General features: G+C 41.6%; 1 protein-coding gene across 1 annotated transcript in view; it reads right to left on the minus strand.

The window, feature by feature from the left end:
• The window catches only part of KCTD16 (potassium channel tetramerization domain containing 16), a 225,818-nt gene extending 213,866 nt beyond the window's left edge, over positions 1 to 11,952 (minus strand). The window contains exon 1 of the mRNA XM_046668492.1: positions 11,068 to 11,952. Within this exon, the coding sequence (XP_046524448.1) occupies positions 11,068 to 11,899 (832 nt within the window). The 5' untranslated portion in view covers positions 11,900 to 11,952. The remainder of the gene's footprint in view (positions 1 to 11,067) is intronic.
• Positions 11,953 to 19,803: the final 7,851 nt, after the last annotated feature.

Below are 19,803 nucleotides of genomic sequence, written 5' to 3' on the forward strand. Positions count from 1 at the left end.
CACAGATATAATTACAAAGTATCTTTAAAATCAATTACTGGTTGTCTAAGAGTATCATTTGACTTCTAACTTTGCACACATACTTTCACAAGACAAATGTTTGAATGGAAGAGAGAATTGAAGAGTTTAAAAAGGAAGATACTGTTCCTGGAGTAACTGAAATCATTTACACAGCATCACTGTAAAAAATCTAATTAAATGAGAAATGAAATGATTACTAATGGTCTTAAGGTTCTCCTAAGCCATCCTAGGATATAACTTTTATGACTCCATCAGCCAGCTAGTATCTTTACGCCAAGAAATGTGTTAAAGATTTAAGCGTTTTCTCTCTCTAAGCATTAATATAAAGTCTGGTTTAATTTCCTGACATCTCAAGTTCAGATTAGGAGCTCCCTCTCTCTTCTCACATCAATTTACACTTCCCCATCATACTAGACTGAAATTGCCCATTGACTAGTCTAACCTCCCTCTAAACGAGATGCTCCATAAGAACATCAACCATATGCTTCTTGTTCACAGGTGAATCCCTGGAAGCGCATGCAGTCTCAGGCGCATAGTAGGTGTTCAATAAATATTTCTAGAAGGAATGTATGAGCCAACCATTGCAGAGATGTGTAGGAACCCAACATACACAAAAGCAAACACCTAGCAAGGTCACAGTACCTGGCATTTACCCATATGACCAGAAGGTAGCAAACAGAATTCTGTACAAGTAACTGAGGCTAGCCCTAAATCTGCCTATTAAAGAAGGTCATTCTGATGAAGGGATGCCAAGATCTGCTAGAAAACAAGGTTACACTTCACCATATGTATATATATACGTATATACATATATACATATAAACATACACGAAATGGTTGCTAATGATCTCAACGTTCTCATGAGAGAGCATATAGAAGCCAAATATATATATATACATTTTTTTTGACCGTGTAGAAAGGTGCGGACGAGGGAAAGTTTGAAGCGCCTGCAGTTTCTAATCAATGACGTCTGTGTGCACTGTGACGCACTTCCCTGGCAGACCGTGGAGAAGCACTAGAAAATCAGGAGCACGAGGACTTTGTGAATCAGGAGCTCGATTCTTTGCATACAGATACGATACTTCCTACCCACCTCAACTCGACAATCCTATAAAAAAAAAAGGTACTTTATGTAACGCAGGTCCTCAGGAAGTGCGAAGCAATCAGGTCTTTTCAAACAAATAACTATTTCACATTATCGAACATCCAAAGGCCTAAAAATGGCCTTTAAAAAGCTGAAAGTTCACATATTATACTATCAATCATTCCTGCTCTGTGTCACAGGAGTATCTATCCAGAAAATTCAAGCAACACTGCTCATTTTCTAAAGCATACTTTTATTATGCAAATAGGAATTACGTTTCTATTTCGTTGCAGCTTGACTAATTGTACAATTCTACACAGGTATCCCTCTGTTTGAAGAAAAAAAGATATTTCATCTAGCTGGCTAGAAAGCAAATTAACGAAAACTGAATCTTATTTTCCATTTGCCCTGCAGTGTAAATTTGCTGGCACTTGCCTATAGGAAAATTTCTCCATCTGATGCAACAATACTCAAGCTATAAGAATATTAGCCATGATGTCTGACCAACGTTTAATGAGCTATGCATTGTAGGCCTGCTCTTTTTCCCTTTGGGGTATTTTCAGAACTCTGCCACATTTCTAGAGTAGTCCCTTGGTTTTAATTCTATGTCTCTGCCACACCCTGACATGCATATGCCCCTTTTCCCTTATCCCAGTCACTATTTTTCTGCTGCTCCAGGGTCCCCTTTCCAGAAAAGTCACCATTACCAGAGCCTAGCTCTCATTTTTTCTACTTAGTTGCCTAGTAGTGTTGATCTGGACAGTCTATAATATTGTCTAACACACAATATACAACAGCCTGAAAGTCTCTTAAATGTGTCACCAAGTTATGTGTAACGGGGTGCCTCCTATTTTCATCAGTGTAACTAGTTCACAATCACATTATTTCAGATATACACAGAATAAAAGGTCTCCATAAATTGGGGAGAGGGAGGAAATGATTATAACTTTCTGCTTTGGAATGGGACTGATGAATAAAAGTAGAAAGTATGAATTTCTTCACAAGGGGCAGTTTTTGAACAGGTCACATAGTAGCAGCCCCTATTAGCACTCATTTCCTGTTCACGCAACATAGCACAGCCACTCACGGTGGGAAGCAAAACGTCTTGTTTTCATTTCTGGAGCAATTTAAATGCTCCCGTTGTCAGTGGCCTACTCAATAACCATTTTCTGTCACCATGAAGGAGAATATTCTCTAGGCTGAGATTCATAAAAGCTTATTCTAATTCTGCAGTGATTGAATATATAATTTAAATTGTGTTCTTAACTTCCCATTCCACCACACATTATCCTAGGTTCTGAAAAGCCACAAGTTGAAAGCAAGGTGGGAAGAAAAACCACTATTACTGATTTCTGCTATGGAATAGCCAGAGCTAAGAAGAGTTACTAGAATTTGAAGCCTTTTGAGGGGTTTACTTTGATGTTTATTGAGGCTTGATTAAAATAAATAGCTTGAATTTCCCTATAAAAAGTGACTTATAGATGTTTTTGTTTGTTTTTTAACACGCATAGAATCAACAGGCAGGGCAAAGTATCCAAGGGAACTGTTAGAAAGAATCAGGGAAATTATTTAAAGGAAGCACCTGTGTCATATCCATGCTGGCATTCCCAGAGGTCTTTGCAATTATTTATTAACACTTTCATGGCATCAACTGGGTACCAGGCACTGTCACAAGCACTTTATACATATTAACCCACTTGATTCTCATATTGATTCTCTCACTTGATTCAACTCAATAAGGAAAGTACTATTGTTATCATCTCCATTTTACAGGTGAGGAAACTGAGTCATAGAAGTAAAGTAAAGCCAATGATCAAATAGCTAGGGATTCAACGGCGAGCAGTCTGGGCTCCCAAACCCCGGCTCTGATGCACCATGTTGCGCTGCCTCTGACATGAAGGAGTGATCATGAACACTCATGGGAAGGTGGGGAAGGAGGAAGTGGAATGCTTTAGCAGTAAGAAAGTAAAGAAGGAACCTGGGCAGTCTCACAGCACACCTTGCATTCTAGTAGAGTTCTTTTCCAGTTGGGGCTATATTCTCAATTTTGCAGCATTTTTCTGAATCCTAAGTCCCTCCTGCTTGTTCCTTAAACCCTGGCCCCACCCCAGCTTCAATGTGTTCCTGCCTGGGTGAATCAACTAAAAGGAGACCACAGGAGACTTTGCTGCTGGTAAATGTCTTTCTCGGTTCCCTTGAGCTAGAATCTCTGTGCAGGTGCTAAGAGCAGAGCATCTTTCCGTGAGAATTCCAATTCGTATAAAAGTGCTTAGCCCAGTGCCTGAAGCACTCAGTGAAAGTTAGGAAATACCATTTCGTTATTTAAAACACCATCACACCATCACTGCTCTCCAGTTCTTCTGTTAAGAGATAATGTAATGATATATGCAAGACTGTTGCATCTATGACCATAAAAGAACTCTGCAGTTGAAATTTATATTTTATTCTTTTTTTTTCTTGAGGAAGATTAGCCTGAGCTAACATCTGTGCCAATCTTCCTCTATTTTTTTGTACGTGGACACCTCCACAGCGTGGTTGGTGAGTGGAGTAAGTCTACACCTGGGATCCGAACCTGCAAACCCGGGCCACTGAAGCAGAGCACATGGAACTTTTAACCACTTAGCCATAGCGCCAGGCCCTATTTTTCATTCTTTTGAGAAATATCTATGGAATACCTACATTTTTTTGCCAGGTACTGTGCCAGGGATTATGATGAATGTAACAGACAAAGTTCTTATCTTCATAGTACTTACAGTCTAACGTCAGAGAGACAGTTAAATAAGCAAGTATAATACAGCATTATTTGTGCCATGGTAAAAGAAGACAGGGTCCTAGGGGGCAAAGATCTAATCTAGATAGAGTGGTGCAGGAAAGCCTTCCCAGAAAAAGTAACCTCTAGAGTGGGACCTGAAGTATTTAGTTAATCAAAGCGGGTGGAGGCAGAGCTCCAAGCCGAGGGAACATTGTGTACAAAACTGAAGAAGTAAGTGTATAACAGCATTCAGGAACTGAAAGAAATCGAGTGTAGCTGGGGTTAATATGCAAGGGGCAAGATGGCTACAGGAGAGACTGGGAAGGGAAGCAGAAGTCATTTCAGGAAGGGCTGTAATTCACATTAAGGAGTTTGTATTTAACCATTAGAGCAGTTATAATACAACGAAGAACTTTTAAGCCGAGGAGTGACATGGTCCGACTCCCATTCTAGAAATCTCACCATGTTTGCAGCAGGGAAAATGGGGGAACACCGCGTGTGGGGTGGGGAGGATGATTTAAGTCTCTTTTTTTTTTAATTATCACTTTTATTTTTGTCAAAGTTATGCATGCACATAATTTATTTTTTCTTCTTTTTTTTTGAGGAAGATTAGCCCTGAGCTAACTACTGCCAATCCTCCTCTTTTTGCTGAGGAAGACAGCCCTGAGCTAACATGCGTGCCCATCTTCCTCAACTTTGTGGGGGACGCCTACCACAGCATGGCTTGCCAAGTGATGCCATGTCCACACCTGGGTTTCAAACCGGCGAACTCCGGGCCACCAGAGCAGAACGTGCGCATTTAACTGCTGCGCCCCCGGGCCGGCCCCAATTTAAGTCTCTTTGCAGTAGGCTAGTAAAGCAAAGCAGGCGGTGTCTAGGCCAGAGCAGCCGCAGTGCAGATGGAAGGAAATGGACGACCTGAGGGAGACGAAGGAGAAGAACCAGTAGGACTTGTGGCAGATCGCAGGAAGGGGTCGGGGAAAAGGAACAGTCAGCCATGCCCCCCAGGTTTCAGACTTCCCTGGGTAACTGGGTGGCGGAAGATGCCATTTACTGAGATAAGATACAAAGAGAGGGAAGATGTTTGGGAAACACACATGATGAGTTCAGCGGAGCTTCAGCGCAGTTGGAAGAACACAAAATTAGAACAGCCAGGAGGCAAACTTTCCCACGTGAAATGATTCCTCTTCCCAGGCAACAGGACCCAGTGCACATCTTGGTAAGCTCGCTGCACCGTTAATGGCAGCCCAGTCTAACGATAAGAATAGCAGTGAAATACTAGATACTTCTTAAATGACTGGAAAGAAAAATAGGGGCCTCTCTTATTGCCTGTCATACTATCAGAATCAACTTGGACACCAGAGAGAACAGATCCCAATTGCTATTTATCCATATGATGAATATGAAAAAGCAAACAATAAAAGATGCCCTTCCCTTGCCTCCACAGCATACAGCATTTCAATCTGCCGAAGTAAATTAAAAATGGACTTGTCAACACTTATGAAGATTTCTTGCCAGAAATACCAAACTTGAATCTGACTGAGCCTCTAGAATCTAGAGACTTGATCTAACGAATTTACAGAAAATATAGGGGTCAGAAAAAAATTATGGTGATGACATCATAGATATCATAGATCAGAAAAACCCAGAATGCCAGACATTCGACATGGTGAACAACTTGGTTTCTTCAAACAAACAAATTGAAAAAAAAGAAAGAAAGGGGGAGAGAGGGAGCGATTTAAAGAGCTATGCATTTTGCCACTTTGTTGCATATAAGTTACATGCAATGTTTTTTTAATTTTGAAAAAGAAAAGAAATAGCAAACAAATATAAGCGATGGACGTCATTTTGATCTTGATTCAAACAAGCCAACTTTACAAAAATATTGTGAGAAAGTCAAAGTTTGAACACTGACTACACGTTAGGAATATTAAAGAACTATTAATTTTGTATGTGATAATGGTATTGTTATGTTAATTCATTTTATTTTAGAAACATATAGCACAGTATTTGTGGATGAATGAAATGACTGACGCCTGAAATTTGCTTCAAAATGATCCAGTGCAGACAGGAGGAAAAATGGGTAGGAATATATATAAAACAAGATTGGCCTTGTGTGATCATTCTAATTATTGGAGCTAGGTGTCTCCACATTTGGGTGCATTTGAAAATTTCTGTACTAAAATTTTTTTAACTGACTTGCCAAGAAATGCGGTATTGGAGGAAAGTAACAGCAAAGACCAAAGAAAAAGAGCAACTGTCAGCTATGATGCAGAAACTGAGCATTCACCCGTCAAGTTCTGAAGAACTTTTTTCTGTGCATTGGACTGGCACTCTCTCCCATACACACTCACTCCTCTCCATGGCTCGTGTTTGGAGGTGCTCCAAATGGAGCTTTGTAGCATATTCTCAGTGATTTTTCCCTTTCTAATTTGTTTGATAAGATCCAAATCTCATTAGGCTGTCAGGAACATTTGGTCTTCTCCTTCTAGCCATATATATTTTTTAACATATCGAGGCACTTGGGGGCAATCTGAGACCTCCTCTTTCTGCCCACACACTGACATTTCTCTTGCTGCTAAATTCATCCCGTGATGCCACAGACCTAGAAAGAAGCTACTCTACTCGCCTCCCATAAGGGATGGGGCTCAGGCAACATATCTTGTTCGGCATGAAAGTGAAAAGAGTACAATAAAATATTTCACTACCACGCTTGTATCACTGTTATATTGAGCCCAATTCTCAGAGCACAGCGTCTTAAAGAAAGAAGAAAAACTTTACATCTACTACCCCTGTTTTTTGTCATCACTACTACCATCTAACAGCTGCCCAAGCACAGGTCTAAACTGACTTCATGATAAAGCCTGACACTTTGTGCTATATTTTTTAATTATAAATTAAGGAGCTTCAAGTCTTAAGAATACACCCTTCGAGATACAAAGTCACCTGATGCACAACTATTAAAGGTTTCTCATTTTTAAAAATCCCCTAAGAAAAGTAACACCATGTCTTGAAAGTATTCTAAATATAACGACAGAACAGAATTTTTCCTGACAACAAGTCTTGATTCTGGCATAGAGAGAAAAAACTTGAAAGCAGGAATGACTAAAACAGGAGGAAAGGAGAACATCTAAGGTGGATAAGACAGAAAAAAGTCACAGAAAGGGGAGATGCAGTAGTAAAACCAAATCTTCACAGTTTTGACTAGACCGTTCCGTTGCATCATTTTGAATGTGCCAACATCATATCTCTATGAGCAATAAAAACTGAAGTTATCATTGGTATCTTTTGAGTAACCAAGAAAAAGGAGCTAGGATCATTTCAGGATAGATGCGTTTCCACCTGTTTTCCTATAAGAACACACCCTCTTATGGAAGCTTTTAAAGTCAATATTGGCTAAGTTATTCACGGGGGCCAGAACCACATATTCCTTCCCAATACAGGGTCATGCAGCTGAATTTTAAGTGAGAAATCATTTCCTGATCCACTGTTCCCGCACACCCCATCTCAATCCACAGCCCTGAAGATCTACACTGTGTACATAAAGCAATTTAGAGACTTTTGTGGAAACAACCCTTTCAGTTTAAGGAAATGAAGTGAAGAGAAGGCTAAAATGCACCTCCCAGTAGCAATTTGTTGGAAAGGTGATGGAGCGGTGTCTCTTCTATAATTCACAGAACTCAGGGTGTATTCTTTTAGAGTAAGCATCCTACGAATTAAACTTCCTACTTGTGGTCACGTTATCGCGGTTTTATTAGAGGCAAATGCCTTTGAATCTGAGTGCTTTCAGGCATTTGCCTGAAGTAACTCACTCATCAGATTAAGGAAATGTGCTTAATTCTCTCCAACCAAGAAAGACCTTCCCACTCTCTCAGGCGTTGGAAGACGGCTCTAAATAAGAGGTTCATTTATTTCCATACACCTGTGATTTTGTTCCTAAATGGTGTGAGTGGCTACTGAGTATGTTGTTCAAAATCAGTACCGCTCTTTTCCAAATTACTTAGCTCCCATTTCACTTACAGGTGAATCAACAGGCATTCTCCGATGTTTATGAATATTGCCGTCTATGAAACACTTGAAAAGAGAGGTAATTATTTAGCTAGTTGGGTGGGAAAGGAGGAAAGGTACCTTCTTATTGTTTTCAAATTTAAACAAAGTATGTATCTAAAACACTTTATGAGACAATCCTAGGACGGACATTTCTTTTCTTTGCTCCTACATCACTCACATTTTCTTGGCTGCTGCTAAGTGAATCATAATCCATAGCATCTCACATGTCATATTTTGGTGTGTAAGCAATGTAGACAAACACATTTCTTATGACCCGCTTAAACACCTACAAACACCTGTTGACTTCAATTGTTCATAGTTCGACTTTAGCTAAACACTCAGCCAAAACTATCTGATGTTCACCATCAATTCCAGGTCTACACGAATATTAAATGAGGCAAGAATCTAACTTGCTAATAACTGATGAGGAGATTTTAGTCTCCCAATTTGCCCTTGGAAAACTTGGAAGAAAATCGGGCAAACATGGGAAGAAGGGGTCTCTCCCCATCACTGGCAATCACCATATGCAATGTATTAATTTCTCACTGTTAATTTTTTTACTGTGATATGGATCTAAACAAAATGACTCTGCGTTATCCTTGGGTTACTGGAAGAGTCTGAGTGCTTGAAATTAATTTCTTGGGTCTAAGGAGTTTGTCTAAATAAACAAGTATATATGTACATATATAACTTTTAACTTCCTCCTAGACTATATATATTTAACCTAGGAGAAGGTTAAGTTCCTCTTCAAAGAGCATCATTTTTTGTCTCTTGGTTGGTTGGTTGGTTTTTTGAGGATGTGGGCGCACTCCCTGGACACATGCTACCCCTTCAAATCTGGAAAGCAGCAGCTCTGTACCTCGAGCCCTCCACAATGCATGCCTCTGCTTGGTGCTTGGCAGCCTTGGCCAGGTTCGGCAGGGCCAGCAGTCTCCAGAGAGCATCTTTGCATGCAGTCAACTCCCTGCTTTAGAGCACCTCCCACAGTTTTGGCCCATTAACCCCAGCACAACAGCTTGATGAATTAATGCTTATATAGGCACAGTTGGCAGCTTCTAATTAAATAATTATGGCTAAGCAGCTGCACAGAAGCCATTACGCACCCTAGAAAGCCAGCTGTCAGTTTTATTGGTCCTAAGATAGAGGAAGAGTGAACACTTAGCTCTGGATGGTGGGTACAAAGGGGAAGGATATCATATGCCACATATATGTTGTGCAATATGACGCTGCTGTGTGGTTGTGCTAGCCTATCCATGGAGTGATGGAGAGTAAACTGCTCCTCAGCAAGCTCTCAGCAATCCCACAAGGAAGGAAGCAATTACATGATCAGGAGAACAGAGCTTGTCCAGAACAACCAAAAGAGGACACAGTGTTAGACAGATGAGCAGATGAGTCTTTGACAAACACAGAAATGTCACTGGGCTAGTAGGCAAATACACTTCAGGTTCTGTGGCCCGTTTAAATGGACAAGTGCTTAGAAATCCAGTGTGGCCTTTTTGGAAGGTACGGCTGATACGTTTTCATTCATTTAATTGAAGCCTCTTAAGATGCTGTTTTCAAACGCTAGAAATTGGAGAACAAGGCAAATATCACAATCCTAGATTCGAACTCTTTCCAAGATCCATTTTTCCAAAAAGTTAGGAGAAGATATTTGTTCTACAAAATCACAGATAACGTCAGATTCCTTTACAGAAGTCTCAAAAGCTAGCCTTATCGCTCCACTGGGAAATTCACCAGAAGGGAGAGAGCAGTATCTGGCGACTAAACTCCAGCATAGAGGCAGATATAGATTATAGATAAAGGCCACAGACAGAGTTATTGGACCAAATAATGCTTGTTATTACACATCAGTACGCTCCTGAACTGATAGCTGATTTCATTTTTCTCCACAGCTGTCCTTCTACACAATCCATGTGTCTTCACGTCTAAAAACCAAAGGTGTGATAACCGAGTGCAGAACATCTCAGTTTCCCAGGGCCCTCTTCAGCAAGTACCCAGCACCATCTCCAAATGAATAAACACAACTATTGGCAAAAATCAGTCTAAGAAATCCATCGTAACTCTATGTTTAAAGAAATTTAGACATTTTAACCCCCCAAATTTCTGGATTTGCCTTAATAAGAATAGAGGAAATTAAATGTTAACACTGGAAACATATTTCTTATGGAACTCACTTCCCCAACTCCCAGGTCTGTTGAAAATCAGCAGTTAAATCCAGCAGTAAACTTTACAGACTGATTTATTGCTCCCCTTTCAGAGATCAATGGATTATAGTTCATTTAGAAAAATGCCATTTCCTAAGGCAAGGCAATCTGTACAGCAAGTCGTCATTTAAGCAAATGAACTGAGCTCCAAGAAACCCTTACTTAAAAAGCTTCAGGACAATTGTTTCCTTTCCTTTTTTCCCTCCGGTTTCCTTTGATGTCCGTAATTCTATCACCCCCACTGTCTGATGATGTTTGCACGTGATTGACAATTCTCCAGGATCTGGTTCGTTTTAGACGGATCTTATAGGAAGTTCAGCTTAATTAAGTCTGCAGTGCAGCTCAAGGTCCAGTACAAAATGCTAACGAATCACACAGCACATCTGTAAAGCCCATAAAGGCAAATTTCAGACTTGGGAGGGAGAGAAGGGGTCTTTCGTCAGTCTATACTGCCATCTAGCCAGGACGACGTCATTCGGTGCAACATCCATTTGTGTTTTCAAAGCCTCGAAGGAAAGCAAGTCTTCAGCAACCAGCTTAAGAGACCCCAAAGTTCAGCTAAAAGAACAGACAGCGGTACTTCACCCACCGAGTCTACCAGCCTCCCGGGACCAACAGCCAGATGCTAACCTCCCAACTGATCTCAACAATTCAATATCCAGCAACCAGATATATACGTCTGTTTTCATTCCACATGTTTCCTACACCAATATCATTTGCATTTGTGATTTTGGGGGCCTTTGAATATTCTATGACTTCATTGGAAAAACGAATGAAAGTTGCCTTAGGTAAGACAGGAGAGCTGAATTACAACCTCAAATACTCTAGCTATACCTCAAGAGTTAAAAAGAATCCCAAAATAGCATTCCTTAGACATTGGCTGAACATGCAGACCATATATATCTGTGAAGAGAATCGATACACACGAAAAAATAAAAAGAACCCTTTGTACTTACGGTAGAAGACGTATTCAGTGTAGCTTGACCAGATCTTGTCATCTGTGTACTGGTTAAGGAAAGATGCTGTCACGGAGGAGTTACAGGCCACCATGTGGAATCCACACTCTGATAACATATCAAAAGCCCTTTCCAGATGCTTGAATTTGAGATAAAATCTGGAGGTGTATCTTTCTGGGGCTCGGTCAGGGTCTCTGCTCTCATTCAAAGTTTCTCCAAAGACCTCCTTTGCCAAGGAAATCCTTCCACAAACCAAAATCCGGGGAACTCTCCGAAACTTGGCGTCTGTCTGCCCCTCTCTGCCCATGGTGCAGGACCCCCTGTAACCCACAGTAATGAAACCCCACTTGCGGTCGGCAGGGAGCAGTGAGGAAGGGGGGCAGATTCTCGTGTCGCTTCCTTGGGAGGCATCTTCGAAGTCACTATGGCAGAATTCATCCGGGCTTTGCTTGATTTCCTCGGGGGTCAGGAGTTTGACCAAGTCTGGGAGCTGGAAGTACTCAGCTTCCCTTTTCAGTCTTCCCCTTTCTGGAAAGTGATCAGGCAGGACCACCTGCCTGTCCCTGAGATAGTCCAGAATATAACGGAACAAGAATCCATCTCTGTCAATGAAAAACCTTCCCTTAGAGTCCTTGGCTAGATCATTAGCTGTGTCTCTCTTTGGGGAAAACATTTTCCACAGGAGGGAATGAGGGATGCTTATTAACGTGGAATGGCGAGTAAAATAAACTTGACCCCCCACATTCAGCTCCACGACCTCAGGGAAGGAGTTGGGAACTGCAGCCCCTTGTTCTCGAGGATAGTAGCGACTACAGTTTCCACTCAGAGCCATTGTCCCTTTCTTCTTCTCCTCCTATTTTGATCTGAAGGTGCAATCCAACAGAGTCACAGCCTTATATTTTGCATCAACTTGTAAGGCAGGGAGAAGAATGCTAACTTGTTAAAAACGACCTCCTCTTAGGCTAGTTTTTTCCCCAAGAAAGCAGAATTTAGAAAAGTCCACAGGTGAGGTGATGCTGCAAAAGTAGTTTAAACCCTGACTGGTGGTGAGCTATTACTTCATGGAATATAATCCACTCATCTCCGTCCGATCTTCCCCAAGCTCGGGAGGCAAGGCAGGCCAGGGCTCCAGTCACTCAGAGGTCTGTCTGAAGGAAAAGAGAAAATTATTTCCTCAAACCCAGCATGAGTCAGAAAAAGAGAGACCGCTGGAGAGAGGAGGGAGGGACGACGGGAGGGAGAGAGGGAGGGAGGGATAGATTACTTTACATAAGCAACCCTGGAACTACTGATTTCAGCCATTCTTCAACCAAATCTTAGCTTCTCTCAAGCTATTTTGTGTCTACACGTTTATCCATACACCTCTGTCTCCTGCAATTAGTATTAAAAACACTTCTGTTTGTATTTCCGCATTAAAAAGGAATATGCAATTTTCAACTTCTAAAAGGGGATCGCTTTTTTTTTTTTCCAGCTGGACAAGGAAAGCAATAAACCTTGGAACTTACCTTAGTGGGTGCTGGAAACCCAGTTCTGGGGAAGAAATACCCATTTGCAAAGCAGTCAGAATCCACAGCCACCCTGAGTCTGGAGCTTGTCAAATCCCAAAGAGGTAAAGGACAGAGGTATCAATGAAAAGTGCCAGAGATGTGCTCTTAGAAAATAATGTTATATATATATATATATGTAAATATTTATATAAATGTATATTTGTATGTATGTATGTATGTATGTATTCACTCCCAATCTCAAGTTAAAACAAGTCACCAAAAAGTTAAACCGCGATGAGACGTGGCTGGGTTGAAGAAGCAAAACAGAGAAAAATATTCAACCAAAGCTTCTCCAGGAAAGAAAAAAAAAAATCAAACCTTTAGAAAGAATCCTTAAAGCAGAAGAGAGTTGCCAGAGGTACCAGGACTTAGAAGCTTTTCAGAGAGCCCAGAAGCTGAAAGAAGGACGGATGTGCACCGCTGGGGTCCCAGGTAGCCACCCCACCTGCCGACAAGGGCAAACCGACTCCCATGTTCCCAGCCAGGTGGGAGCTGGGGGAGCTGGTGGCCGCAGCAGAGCGGAGATGCCAGCGGGGGGCTCGGGCTCCGGCTTCTGGGAGCTGGGTGGCTCCACAGTTCCCAGTGCAGTTCGGAGGCTGTTGTTTCAGCAGTGCAGGCAAGAAACCATCCAGGGAAATGACTATTACATCATCTTAAAGGAATATGGCTTGGAGAAAGCGGAGGCAGCTCCGAGTCACGTCCTCCTCGGTGACAGGTCGCCAAGACGGCACGGGGACGCCGCGCTCCGGCCGTGGGCACGCGACTCCCGGGCGCTCTGGGTTGGGGCGGGGACGCAGCGCCGCGCAGCCACTTCCCTCCCGGTCCTGTCCCGGAGCCCGGAGTTTCCGAGGGCCTTTGCTTTGCCTTTTCTTGTTTTTAGACCGCCGCCGCCGCCGCCGCCGCCACCATCCCCCAGAACCGCCCCCCACCCCCAGCGGTGAGATAAACACGAGTGATTTTTCATTTGAAAAATCTACAAACAAACCCTTTGCACGTGCGCTGAATTTCTGCTGAAGGGCAAATTTTCTCTCTAAAGCTTCTTTTAAAAACAAGCACACCGAATGACCCCAATGACCCCAACGTTTAAGCTACAAAGTGGCGCTTTTTGTTTAATCAAAGAGGATTAAACCACATTCTTTTAAATGCCTTCCTCGTTTTTTCCCTCCTTCCCCATCCCTCTGCTACCCCTGCTCCCCTAGCAAATAAATAAGTGATAAATAAATAAATAAATACAGTCTCTCTGGAATTAATGATCGCTCTTTCAAAAGAATATATGAAGCACTGGTACCCTCAGAAAGCCCACGATTTACATCAGTAAGTCATTATCTTAGCTTACCTGTAAGAAATTGTTATTCCCTGCACCTTTTTCTGGGGCTGGTTCCGCACTGAGCATCTCTTTGGACCTGCCCCTGCCCCCTCTGCACTCATCCCAAGAGGACCCTGGTGGAAGGCACGCCTGCTAAGAGACATTTTACTCCTGTCCCAGAGGGCTCCCTTAAGTGCATCATTAGAGTTTCAGGAAGGCATTTCCAGGGCAACATAATCCACTAACAAAGTGCTTCCAGTTGATCCTGCCAGTCAATAACGGCCCAGCTAACAGCTTACAGTAAGTCGGCCATTTCCCCTTTAAAACGCCAGTGTCTTAGGACTTACATTCCTAATAAGAATATAGTACTTCATCCATGAATAATATATGTGAGGCGCACTCCATTCCAAACAATTGCTGTTAAAAAAAAAAAAAAAGGGGGGGAAACCAAAAATGGAGAGGAGAGTGTGAATTAGGTATGTATAATGGGATAGATATGTTGATTGCCAAACTCTTGCCCCAAGAATTAGCTAGAACATAGACTCAACAGAAGGATAAATTAATTTCTAATTTAACAATCTTTTCTTCCAATAAGTAAAGGGTTACTGGACACATTCAGAGTGTTAGCTAACACTCCGACACCTGATTATATTTTACTTTGTTTCTTTAATGTATTAACCTGATCTGGCCTCGATCATTGGGATTTTACTTGGGCTCCATCAAGGAAACGTTTATCATTTGATGCACTTATATCGCCATCTAGTGTCCCTAAACTATCAGTGCAGATCTGTATTTGTCAATTTACCTGAGCCAAACGTTTAGCTTTTTCCTTTATTTTCAAGTTTTTATAATGGTTTGAACATTACCAGGCAAGCACTGTTCACCATAATGACAAAATAAACATTTAGTTGCCACCAGGTCAAGGGAAAAAATGTCTGAATCTGTGACTAGTAAGTACTGGGTTTGGTTGTAGTTAAAAGTAAGTAAATATTTTATTTCTAGCAGAGTAGGCCAGTACATCATAACAATAGCTCTGGAGATGATTGGGTATTAAAGTATCCTGGGGACAGTTCACAGGAAGTGGAAAATAGCAATAAGAAAAACCATAGTCTTTTAAATCTAGAAGGAACTTGAGAAATGGAAATCACCATCCCATCTTAGAGATACAGAAACTGAGGACCAGAGAGGGAAAGCACTTCCACAGGGTCGCACAGCTATGGAGTAACAAGGCAAAGTTTAGACCACTGCCTATTCAGTATGGTTAATGTCTTGTTTTTAAGCTTATGTGTTCTAGAACAGGGATGGAGAGGAGGTAAATAAAGAAAGCAAGAAGAATTTCAAGATTACTACGCATTTGACAAAAACAGCAAGTTGTTTTGGAGAGTTTTTAATATTAAGTTAAATTTCAAGGCTGAAAGATCTTACAATTTAAAAGAAGAGTATTCTGAATTTCAAAAATGAGGCGCTCTAGGGGCTGGCCAGGTGGCATAGTGGTTAAGTTCGCATGCTCTACTTTGGCTGCCCTGGGTTCACAGGTTCGGATCCTGGGTGCAGACTTACACACGACTTCCTGAGTCATGCTGTGGCGGTGTCCTCCATACAACATAGCGCAAGATGGGCACAAATGTTAGCTCAGTGACAATCTTCCTCACCAAAAAAAAACAGAGAGAGAGAGAGAGATCTATTCATTGGTGTGAGTTTGATAGGGTAGGCTATTTTTGAGACAAATAGTTCTTAACATGTTTTTTGGAGAATCTTATGAAATGTAGGAAGTAAACACACAAAAATAAAAGCTTGCAGTCAATGTTAGGGACAGGACAGAGCCTCTCGGAAAGGGCTGAGTAAAGAGAGGACCCAGGGAGGCTATGTGACCGGGGATTCACATTCCCAGCAATCCTCACATTATGACCGTCAACTTTCTTTTTGAAATGAGATTACACATACACTCGCAGAGACACACTCTGAGGATTGAAAGAAGAAAAAATAATTCATCAGACAACTTAGCCTTGGGATCCATGATCGGACCACACCACGTGAAGTGCACTCTGAATTTGTATTTTTTAATGAATCCAGTAAATATCCTGGGCTTTGCACAGTCGTATTGCTTTATATTGTTTTATACTAAAAATGTTCATTTATTATTGTAAAGAGCTAAATATAACTGTTTTGCTAGGCTTTTTAAGGCATATTTACATTTTAATCTTCCTGGAGCCTCAAGAAATCGAAAGGTCTGGGCCTCTCTCTGACCTTTAGAGAGGCCAGGGGTTTGGTTCAAGATTGGCCCAAAGCCTATTCATGTTGGGGTTCTTTGATCCCAGTTAACGTCCTCTGATCCATACACTTTCCTCTTCCTTTAGTCTCAGGGTTGCAAAAGAGATAATAGGCTTGAAGGAAACCAAGCACTACACCATACACAGAGATTTAAATAGTGCTGGAGTAAGCGAGTATGTCTCAGGGAGGTTGTCAGTAAGCCCGGCCGTTCGGTGCCTGAACAAGAGGCAAGCCGCCAAGTCTAGGCTCTAAGTGTATTCCTGTCCGTGTCAGCAGATAACACTGCTGGCGTTATTACTCTCTCCTGGCAGCTGTCCCCTGAAACATTGTGGGAGGCTGAACGTACAGCAAGAGTTTCTCTTAAGGGAAGAGCAAGGAAGAATGTTCCATTCTGTTCTTTGTAATATTCAAGCCCATGGCACATCAAGACACACCATGGGTAAATTTTGGAATGGATAAAATGTGTCTTAGCTTCTGTTTCCTGTTCCCTACTTTCACCCACCCTCATAGCTGAATGTTGAAGAGTGCATTCTCAAAAGGACAATTTTAATTTTGGAATAATGTGATCACTTCCCACATCCTCACCCCCTAGCACGTCCTTAAGCTTCCTCCCCCTTCAGGCAGAGATCACTTTGATGCTGAGTGTTATGGGGAGGGAATTGGTCTCAGAAGCTTACTCATACTAAGATGCTCTGCACTCATAGTGCTTAATGCCCCAAGGACTGGTGCATTATCATCATCATCCTAATAGCTACTGTGGATGGAGGGCGAGGAAGCACTTTCTCACAACAGTCATTACTCCTCTTCCTGCTCTGCCTGACTAGCTGTGTGACATCAGATAGGAGACTCAATGTCTCTGAGCCAGGGTAAAATGGAGATAATAAGAAGGCCCGCCTCTGAGGTGTGCTGTGCAGATTAAATACTATGATGCATGTAAGACCCCCAGCACATCCCCTGGCTCTAGGGAGTGCTTAATAAACACCAGTAGAATTCGTAATCGTGGTGGAAGCAGCTGTATTTGTTGTTGTTAGACTCAAGTTGAGGCATAAAGAAGTTATAGAAGATGCTCAAAGATTGAGATGCAGTTCTACTTCCAAAATCTTTGCTCTTCCCACCATGCTGTTTCAGGTAAAGATCATTGCTTGTTATAAATGTATTCATTATTAATGGGTGGATTTCAGGCGTTGGTGGGGGAGATGGGGTGGCAAAATGGAGAACTGAGAATAATCAGCATCACACTGGTCAAAAATGAAAAGGCTACTCTCCTCAGTCAGACAAGGTTCATTCCCGGTACGCTCTCATTCAGTCCACTCGGATTTATTACATATCTATGTTGTATCCAGCACAGCACTGGGTACTTCAGATACAAAGCTGAATTTGATACAATTCTGAACTCAAACACTCACATACGACATACACTCATACTCAAAATCATACCAATAGAAGACAAAGATTAGAAAGTTCCAGATTCTTGAGTACTGCCTCTTATTTGCAGAAAGATGCCAGCTGCCATATGCAGCTTTTAGTCCTACATAGTTCACACCTGATTTGGACAAACCACTTAACCTCAGTGGCCTCTGCTTCCATATCTGTAAAATGAAGCTGTCTCCCCTTATAGAGATTCTGTGACTGATCACAAACGAAAGATAAAATACAGCTGCCCAATCTTCAGAGACATACTAGGAAGTAAATTTGCTATGTAAGAAACAGAGGAAGAAGGCAGCAAACAGTGCTTTCTTGTTAACATAAAGCCTTCCGGGAGAGAATCTGGATCAGATGTGTAATCTGAAAGTTGGAAGGAGAGACCCTTCGAGGTCACCCGGGGCAGCCTCAGATCCACCTGAAAGTCTGAAGGGGCGACAAACATTCAGTGTAGTCATTTCTCTCACAGTCTCTCCCTGAAAATGCTCTTGAACTCTACTCTCGTAACATACGACTGATAGCCAAAGCTGTTCACGTCGCTGTGGTGCCTCAGCATGGAAGCCTGCAGAAGAAAGTTCTTCCAAGTGAGCTGTCATTTTGGGATCTGAGATTTTCTAAAAGTGTTATGTCCATCTGAAAAGAAAGTATGATGCGACACTGTTGACTGTATTAGTAGGGTCTAATATTTTTATGTGTGTGTGAGCCGGAGAGGGGGCATTTCTGTACACATTTCTGCAGTAGGTATGGATGTGTGGTCACGCCTTCAGCTCCCCTTCAAAATAAGGAAGCTTTTCTGGAGCAAATAATCAAAGTTAGGAGTGCACGATTTGGCCATGAAATTGAGAAAAACCAACTCGCACATATGTGTTTTGAAACTGTGATCTCATCAGCGTGAAACCTCACCAACAGAAATACAGATTCTATTTCTTAAAATGGATAGGCAAGTGAGAAAAAAATAAAGGATAGCTGCCCACTATCAAACAATGGGTTCCAGCAAATACACATGCAATGTTTTAGGCATAGCTATAAAAAACAAAAGAGGGTTCCCCTAGCCTGGCCCTATAGTCCTTCCCTGCATGTTGTATTATTCACTGTGTGATTCTTGTTACATGTGCTGTAATACACATTTTGGCAGAGTCCTTGTTATGTTTGCTATGTGTTATCTAATATATCTCTTGATAAAGGACTAGCGTAATTTGTAGGCCAGTAGTTGTCAACATTTACCCCCTACTGAGGACATCCATTTTTCAAAGGACATCTTTGTCATCATTCCAAAACATGCAACAGATACAAGGTGTACTAAAAATCTGAATAAACTTAGATGTTGAGTTCAGAAACACTTATTTCTTTAAAAAAACAGTCAGAAATTGCAATAATATGTCAGTGGTCTCTAGAGTGCATTTTTATTTCTTGCTAAATAGTTTATATATGCATAAATGGAATTTCTTGAATCCCCTGAAGCATCTTGCAGGAAATTGAGTTTGAAAATCTTAGTTATGATGAAAAGGAGCAGGCTTCAGAATCAGGCAAAACAGCGTTTGAAAGAAGTACCTGCCAGCTGTATGATCCTGAGCTGATCACTTTACTTCTCTGAGGATATTCTCCTTATGTACATATTACAAATGAAAATATCCACTTTGCAGGATTGATGTAAGGATTAGAGATAATGTTCTGAAAGTGCCTGGCAAATAGCAAATATTCAATAAGTAATGGACAATGTGATTATATTTATGCTTGGCTCCATCACCTCCTCTGCCCCTCTTCTTCAGCTTTCTGCCCACGCCCCATGAGTCTGTGTAAATGAGTGGATGGAAGGGTACCACATTACTCATTCATGCTGGTGATGTGACTGATCCCTTTTCCTGCCTGCTTCTCCCTGTCAGGAGGGAACTAGGAGAAAGGGAAGGGACACTGGGAACTCTAAGCACATTCATCCTTGCAGATGGATAATTAGTTCATTTAAAAACATACTCTCCTGCCTTAGAAAGTAGCTATACCTTTCAAATGATGATGAATGGGGGAAAGCGAATGAACGGCTGGCTCATTCAAAATATCTCACATCATTTTACAGAGATTCAGCACAGACACTTTGGTGTAGTGATTGTTTGTAGAAGGCATTGTCACTTCTAAATCCAAACATGTCATTCTCATAGGATGAAATGAATCTTATCAGTGGCATCTGCAGATGGG

This window comes from Equus quagga, chromosome 7 (assembly GCF_021613505.1).
Source record: "Equus quagga isolate Etosha38 chromosome 7, UCLA_HA_Equagga_1.0, whole genome shotgun sequence".
In the NCBI taxonomy this organism is placed as follows: Eukaryota; Metazoa; Chordata; class Mammalia; order Perissodactyla; family Equidae; genus Equus; species Equus quagga.